General features: G+C 45.8%; 1 protein-coding gene across 1 annotated transcript in view; it reads right to left on the bottom strand.

Moving 5' to 3' along the window:
• PRDM16 (PR/SET domain 16) overlaps nt 1-8,459 on the bottom strand; it is a gene marked incomplete at its 5' end in the record, with an annotated part of 172,859 nt that overhangs the window by 56,611 nt on the left and 107,789 nt on the right. Inside the window, one exon of the mRNA XM_081341093.1 lies at nt 5,740-5,790. Coding sequence (XP_081197219.1) covers nt 5,740-5,790 — 51 coding nt within the window. The remainder of the gene's footprint in view (nt 1-5,739; nt 5,791-8,459) is intronic.

Raw genomic sequence — 8,459 nt, 5'->3', positions numbered from 1 at the left:
ATGTTTAACTTATTTTAATTTTAATTTATTCTACAGGGCCATTAATTTAATTTTCTTTTAACTTCTGTATTATTGTATGTTATTGTTGTTAGCCGCCCTGAGTCCTTCGGGAGATAGGGCGGCATATAAATCCCAAAATAGATAGATAGATAGATAGATAGATAGATAGATAGATAGATAGATAGATAGATAGATAGATAGATAGATAGATAGATAGATAGATAGCCTTCATTGTCATTTTTTACTGTGGGCACACAAATAAAAAAGGAAAAGATGTATAAAGATATGCTTCAGGTTCCAGGTCTTCTGAAGATACCAGAAATGGTGTTTTATTGGCCTCCTGCATTTCTGCCCTGTATTATAAGCTCCCCAAGGGGAGATTCACACAGCGCTCCCTCGCCCAGCCCAGGTTAGCATTAAACCAGCTTAACAAGCTTAGACTTGCTCTGTCCTTAGCTGACCAGCTAAGAACCTGGAGTGAAATTTTCTGGACAAGAGAAGGTGGAAATGGAAGGATTAAGAGCCAGAAGATTATAAATGAACCTGGGGGAGAGTGGTAAGGTGTTTGTTTTTAACTCAGCTAACATTTTTTCATTTTTTCATTATTATTACTAAAAGCTCATTTCCTCAGGTACATAGGGCGGGGTGGGGTGGGGGGGAGATGTTATGAAAGCCTTCTGCCCTTGGATGGGAGTTGAGAATTGGAAAAGAGGCTAAGAGTCTTCCTGAAATTTTTGCGGTCCGCCCTTCTGTCTTGGAGAAGGAGCTTAATATAAGAAAATTAGGCTGAGGTCCCCATGTGGAAACTTTGAAATGCTGTTTGCCTGGACCATGAGACTTCAGACTTCCCCTTCTCTTCCTTCTTCCTTCCCTTCTCCTCCTTCTCTTCTTCCTTCATTTCCTTCCTCCCTCCCTTTTCACTTTTCCTTCCTCCCTCTCACTATTTTTTCTCTTTTTTCCTCCCTTCTTCCCTCCCTCCCTGCTTCCCTTCCTTCCTTCCCTCCTTCTCTATCACTCCTCCTTTCCTTTCCTTTCCTTTCCTTTCCTTTCCTTTCCTTTCCTTTCCTTTCCTTTCCTTTCCTTTCCTTTCCTTGGAGCTGCTCGGCTTAAAAAGGACCAGACAAATGGAGTGTCCATAAACATGTGTCCATACTGTTATTATAAACCCCAGGAAAGGCCTTTAGGCCATGTGGCTGGCAGTAATTGCTCCACAAAAGACAGTTAACTGCCTTCCTGACTTTCTGAAGTTTGATTTTTCATTCTCCTGGGCTGCCATTCATCAACGCCTGCTGGACCTTTCCTGCCTCCGAATGTAGCTGGAGGCTATTTCTGATGGTCTGGTCCTCCCGCCCCGGCTCTCCGTTCCTTCCCTTTGGGCCCAGCTAGGTTTATAATTGTAAATTTATAAATTTCACAAATTATCATAATTCTCCATCCATCATGGTCCTTGGAACAATGGTTCCCCCAAGTATCAGATGGCTGGGATGGCCTACAGACGGAGGGAGGGAGGGAGGGAGGGAGGGAGGAGGAGGAGGAGGAGGAGGAGGAGGAGGAGGAGGAGGTAAATAGAAAGAGATTTATGGACTACGGGGCTACGGATGTGTTGTTGTTGTTTTTTCAATGGCAAAAATTGGACGGATTTTGGATTTATGTTTCCTGGCGGTTGCCAAGGTGTAGTTGGTAAGGACTCCCTGACAGAGCCCGGTGGGAAAGAGAAAATAGTATGAACGCACACAGACACACACAAAAAGGACAACAGGGAAAAAAAACGGTTTCAGGATTATAGGAAGTCGTGCTAATTTTCTGTAAGCGCAATTCTGAGGGTGATACTTAGGGGGGGGAAAAAGAATAAGGACAAAAACGTGGAAGTCGTAATACCAAAGGGATTTTGTCCATTTCTATCTATCTATCTATCTATCTATCTATCTATCTATCTATCTATCTATCTATCTATCTTCCTTCCTTCCTTCCTTCCTTCCTTCCTTCCTTCCTTCCTTCCTTCCTTCCTTCGTCTTTTAATTTATTCTTACCAATTGAGATTTTCACCAGAAAATAAACCACAAAATAAATTTAATCTTGTCCGTGTTTCTGTTTTCGGTCTACCTATCTCTCTATCCCAGTCTTTTGATTTGTTCTCCTTAACGAAGATTCCCCAGATAAATCACGAAATAAATCCAAGTTCTCTCTCTCTCTCTCTCTCTCTCTCTCTCTCTCTCTCTCTTTGTGTGTGTGTGTGTGTGTGTGTGTGTGTGAGAGAGAGAGAGAGAGAGAGAGGGAGGGAGAGAGAGAGAGAGAGAGGGAGGGCGAAATGCCTGTCGCATTGGAGGCTGATAAGATTGTGACTGAGTTTTAATAACATGGCCCATCTATTTTACCAGGTCCTTAACATGCCTCTTTATTTGTCCCTAAAGCCCTCTTCAGTCCAAGCCCTTTTATTCCAGTCTCTCGGCCTCTCCCTCGGGGACGCTGGGGGTCGACTAAGAGTGATAGATAGATAACTCTATAGATTATCTTTCACAGATGTTTTCTATCCAGTAGCCCCTTAGGCAATTCCCTCTAAGTAAACAGAGACTAAAAGGGAGGGGAGATATTGGAGAAAGATATCTCCCCAAATCCCTTTCAGAGGAAGGGGGGGAAAAATAAAGCAGGTTTCTCCCCCCCCCCCACCCCAGGCCAGCCAGAAAGAGAGTTCCTTTTGGGCTAGTCTTCCAACCTCAAGCATCCGACTTTGTTTCATTTGCAGGAAAATGAAAATATGGGCAAGGTCAACTTGCTAACGTGGAAGGTTCTTACCACCAAAGGTTTCCTCCTAGAAACCTAGGATGGGAAGGGACCTTATTTCATCCTGGACAAATGGTTGTCCAATCTTGAAGACCACCAGTGATGGGACACTGGAAACCCACCCGTCATGTAAGTTCTTCTGGAAATATGTCAGTGAAATACCATTGAGTTGTTTCGTGATTTTGGGGAGAGAACAGAGTTCAGGTCCAGCATATAATACAAGTAATGGCCCATCAAGGCAACTTCATCAAGGCCAACATGGGAGAGAACTTTGGGTCCCAGATACGGACCGAGGTTTGAAGGTTGCTGGCAAGCGGCCACTGTCCAACTGAAGATGCTTCTTGCATGAGAGGCGAAATGTCTTCCAGAAAACCAGTTGCCTTTTGAAAAAGCACCTGGGATGACTTGAGAATCTCCACAGATTCTCAGATCCAGCAAGGGTGGATTCACCAGCCTCAACTACCTACTTCCAAGCTTCAACGGATCAAGGGAACACGTTTTGTGTTTTAACCCCTCGTGTAAAGAAAAGTCAGCCAGGGATACACAAAAGCACAAACACACGCTGCCAATTCAACAGCCATTATTTTGCACATGTCCTGGGCTGGACACTGGGCTCTTCTAGGATGACTCTTTGGTGAGCTCCAGGTAAAGCGAAGCGCATTACGGACATATTCAACTCCCCAAATTCCCCAGCTATATTATTATTTGCCATGCTGACTTTGCATTAGGGCAAAGTCAAATCCTTTCCTGCATAGGAGAAAAGCAAAAAAACCCCCCACCCCTATTTTTCATCCCTTCCCAGGTCTACAGCTTCCCAAGCCATTCAGTTGAACTTTTTACCCTCCAGTTTTCACCTCCCCTGGCCCCTGTTTTTAAAATCCTAAAACCCCTCCGTAAATTTATCACCCCATAAAGTCCTGACAGCGCTTCTTTTACTAAGTGTTTAAGGCAGAGTTTTATGTTGTTGGAAGGAAGACCGAGGCAGAGCCATGAAATAGGTAGTAGAATAGAATAGAACATAGCTGGAAGGGACCTTGGAGGTCTTCTAGTCCAGCCCCCTGCTCAAGCAGGAGAATCTACACCGTCTCAGACAGGTGAATGTCCAATCTCTTCTTAAAAATCTCCAGTGATTTCTGGTGGCAAGCTGTTCCACTGGTTGATTGTCCTCACTGTCAGGAAGTTTCTCCTTAATTCCAAGTTGCTTCTCTCATTGTTTCTCGTCCTGCCCTCTGGTGCTCTGGTGAACAACCTGGCCCCCTCTGCCTTGCGGCAGCCCCTCAGATACTGGAATATTGCTATCATGTCTCCCCTATTTCTTCTTTTCTTTAGACTAGCCAAAACCAAGTCCCGCAGCCGTTCTTCGTATGTTTTAGTCTCCAGGCCTTGGATCATCTTCGTTGCTCTTCTCTGAATTTTTCCCCCCAAACTCTCAACATCTTTTTTGTGACATGGTAACCAAAATTGGCTGCAGTATTCCAGCTGTGGCCTCACTAGGTTTTGATAAAGCGGTAATAATACTTCGCGCGATCTTGATTCAAAGTCCAAAATAGGTCCCCAAAACTGGCCTCGTTTCCCGCCCCCTTCCCCAAAAGAGCTTAAGAGCCACAAAAGCCAAAACTTTCCTTTGGATGTCATGAATGTAAAAGGGGGTGGGGGAGTTTTCCAGAGCATGAGAGATTTAGTCAAATAGCCAAGCGTGCATTTCTCTTGATGGGAAAAATCTAAAGTCCATATATCTGTCCTCTGGAATAAGAAGCCTCTCTGCTGCGACTCCGGCTCGCAGGCACGTTTGATGAGTTATGGAGACAAACAGGGTAAAAAGTTCAGCATCCCTATGGGGAATGTCCTTTTTCCAATTCATGCCCCAAATTCAGTTTCTGAAGGGCTTATGGGCCACCTCTGGGGAGAAAGGAAAAGAGTGCGCTGGGGCAGAGATGTGTCTCTGCGCACGGCTTTGCAAACTGCCTCCGGATTTTTTTTTTATTTTTTCTACAACTTTCAGCAGCAACTCCTGGGCCATTTCATTTTAACTCGGATAGCTCAGAAAATGTTGCTCCAACAAAGTAGAGACAGTCGCTGTGGTTTTGTATCCCCAAATTGCCATGCTGGGCCGGGGTCAAACCGCTCACTTTGGATACCTAGAAAAGCGGGGTTTTGGCACAGAAATGGAATAACGAGCCACTGGATCCTGAGTGTCTTGTGCTTAAGGATATGAACTGCGACGTCTGAAAGAAGAGAATGGAATGGTATATTATACGGTCTCTTGCTTGAGCATGGGGTTGGACTAGACAGCCTCCAGGGTCCCTTCCAACTCCGCGATTCTGTTATAAGAATGTTTGACGCTCCGTGCGCTGATGGTGTTACCTAGTCTGGTAATGAAACGTCTGCAGGAAAAGCACCAAGCTCAGAGAACATCAAGGAATTCACATTCCTCCTCCTGACAGATAATCCTATTTTCACCCAAACGGGCAGAACAAGTGTGCCGTAGTTCAAGGATTGCTGTCGGCTCACTCAACGCAACAGGAGATGCTTCGGAATAAAGCATTGAAGCCCGGAAAAGGCCACACATCCATGGGAAGAGCAGGGAAAGCCAAAAAGCCTTTGCCACGGAAGAAAATTGGGTGTTTGTACTTTAGAAATCAGGTGACGATCTGAGCATGGGCATCACACTGAAAGCGACACACAAATGTCTCCCCCAATTGAGAGGACCGACTGGGGTACCCGAAGAAGCTATAAAAGTCGCCGCAAACAGCGAGATGATGGCAGATACATTTAATAAATAAATAAACCCAAGTTTAACCACATTCAGCCATCACTAAACTGGAGACAGCCCTCCAGCGGGCTTGCAAACTAAAATGATGATGATGATAATAATAATAATGATAATAGATTTTTTCCACCAGCGCTGAAGACTAAAATCAAGCAATTTTTTGGACCCGACCCAGTTTTTCATCTTACCTTTTTAATGCAGCCGTCTTGCAGGCCCGACTCGGAATCCGTGAGCATTTGCTGGAAGGAAAAGCAGAAAAAAAAAGAGAGACACCGTCAGTTGACAGCTTGGGACGGAGAAGAGATTGTGTAAACCGGGTTTAAACGCAAGCAGGCTACAATGGGGAGTATTTCAGATCTCAAAATACCCCTGTTGCACGCAGGCAGGGTCCCCTCCGTGTCCAATTTGGGCCTTCCCAGCAGCCCAAAATCGAGGGGAAAAGAGGCATAACATTCCTGTCTCTATTACGAGAACTCGTGGCTGGGACCATTGTCTCCGTAGGCAGAGGTCCCCAACTTTTTGGGCACTGGGGACCGGGGAGAGCGTGGTTTTGCATGCTGCCTGCATCCCACAGATGGAGCTTTGCTTGTTTGTGCAGACCGGTTGCTGGCGTGCCGCGGCTCTGTACCGGTCCACAAACCACAAGCCAGCATCCCTAGGACCTCTCCGGGATAAAGTTCCCTATTTAGCCGTGCGCTTCCATGGCGGCTCGGCCTTTCCAGACCGATGCAGTTTTCCCGGCTCAGATCAATTTGCTAAAAAGTGGCACAGCAAAGGAGAGAAAAAAAAAATCTTCTTCCTTCCCTCTCTCCCAGTGCTGAAAACCAGAAAGCATTTGGGCCGGTTGAGATTTTTTTTGTGTGTGTGTGCAAATCCTCCCCACTTTCGGGAACTAAACATGTCAGGAGACGCCATGTGAATCTTTTTGAATCACAGTTTACAAGTCGGCATGCTCCGTCTGCATTTAGCTCTAATTTGATTACATTCTCCAGACGGGATCACAATGATTTGTGTAAATAGTAATATTACCCATTCATCCCCATGCGCTCAAATAAATCGTTAGGCCCTGTGTGTGTGTTTGTGTGTGTGTGTGTGTGTGTGTGTGTGTGTGTGTGTACGCAAAATCACCAGGATATACGAAGGGGAAGGCAACTTTTTTTTAAAAAAAAAGGGGGGGGGAGAAAGGGAAGGAAAGGAACGGCAACTACTGCGTAAAGTTTGTTTGTAAAAAGTTAATACCAAGAAAAGTCCAGAAAGCAAAATGCTTTGAGTGATGAACAACAAAAACAATCTCGGTGACTCAAACTTAACAACCGCGTCACTTGTTTAACAACTGCCAGGATTCGCTTAGCTAGAAAGGTGGCTACAAAGGTCGTAGAACGGGGCAAAACCTCTCTTAACAAACGTCTCGCTTAGCTACCCAAGTTTTGTTTGTAAGTCGAGGACTACGTGGGTAAGGTCCCCCTGTCCTGATAAAGGGGTTGGGCTGCATTAACAGAGGAACAGAATCAAGGTCACGTGAAGCGTTAATACCGCTTTACAAGGCCTTGGTAAGGCCACCCTTGGAATGCGGCATCCAGTTTAGGTCACCACGATGTGAAAAAGAGGTTGAGACTCTGGAAAGAGTGCAGAGAAGAGCAACAAAGATGATCGGGGGACTGGAGGCTAAAACATATAGGGAACGGTTGCTGGGATTGGGTATGTCTAGTTTAAGGAAGAGAAGGACCAGGGGTGACAGGATAGCAGTCTTCCAGTATCTCAGGGGTTGCCCCAAAGAAGAGGGAGTCAAGCTATTCTCCAAAGCCCCTGAAGGTAGGACAAGAAGCAACAGATGGAAACTAATAAGAAACTTCCTGACAGTCAGAACAATTAACCAGCGGAACTACCTGCCTCCAGAAGCGGTGAATGCTCCAACACTGGAAGTTTTTAATTAGAGGCTGGACAGCCCTTTGTCTGAAATGGTATAGGGTTTCCTGCCTGAGCAGGGGGTTGGACTAGATGACCTCCAAGGTCCCTTCCAACTTTATTATTATTAGTAGTAGTAGGCCTCCTCCCCGGTCCCTTCAATGACTTGTCTACCACCATGGCTATCTGTGGGAAGGGGTCAGGAGGAAGCGGAAAAAAATGTCACAATCTCCTTCTGGTTCCTTCCAAGCTCTGATGCCGACAAGATTTTTCTCCTCCTTTGAAACTCGACCTCCATCCCTTTTTTTGTTTGGGTTTTTTTTAATCGGTGTCTTTCTCGGGCGGTCAGGATCTCACTTCAATAAAGCAAAGTAGGGCATAAATTAAATGGGTGGGGTGGGGCTAGCAGTTCTCGCTGGCCTAGCTCCGATCCATCCATTCATTTCCAGCAACCTTTTCCGTTCGAGGGGTGACCTCAGTATCGACAAAGGGATAAAAAGGGAGATGAATTCCCTCCAGCGCTGGGATTTTGAGAGTCGGCTGGAGAGGATGAGCTGTAATCATAATACTTCAACCAGGAACGTCGTCTTTCTTCGGCTTTATTAATGCCGGCACGTGCTTTGCTGGATTAATAGAACAGAGTAGCATCACAACAATGGGAAGGGACCTTGGAGGTCTTCTAGTCCAGCCCCCTGCTCAAGCGGAAGACCCCATATCATTTCACACAGGTGGCTGTCCAGTCTTTTCTGAAAAACCTCCAGTGATGGAGCACCCACCACTTCGGGTGGCAAGCCGTTCCACTGGTTAATTGTCCTCAACGTTAGGAAGTTTCTCCTTAGTTCCAGATCGCTTCTCTCCTTGGTTAGTTTCCATCTGTTGCTTCTTGTCCAGCCTTCAGGGGCTTTGGAGAATAGCTTGACTCCCTCTTCTTTGGGGCAGCCCCTGAGATACTGGAAGACTGCTATCGTGTCCCCCTCCACCAAGTCCTTCTTTTCTCTAGACT

Source organism: Vipera berus (genome assembly GCF_964194415.1).
Source record: "Vipera berus genome assembly, chromosome: 17".
Classification (NCBI taxonomy): Eukaryota; Metazoa; Chordata; class Lepidosauria; order Squamata; family Viperidae; genus Vipera; species Vipera berus.
The sequence above is the reverse complement of the archived record's forward strand: the minus strand, read 5'-3'. Positions and strand labels throughout refer to the sequence as shown.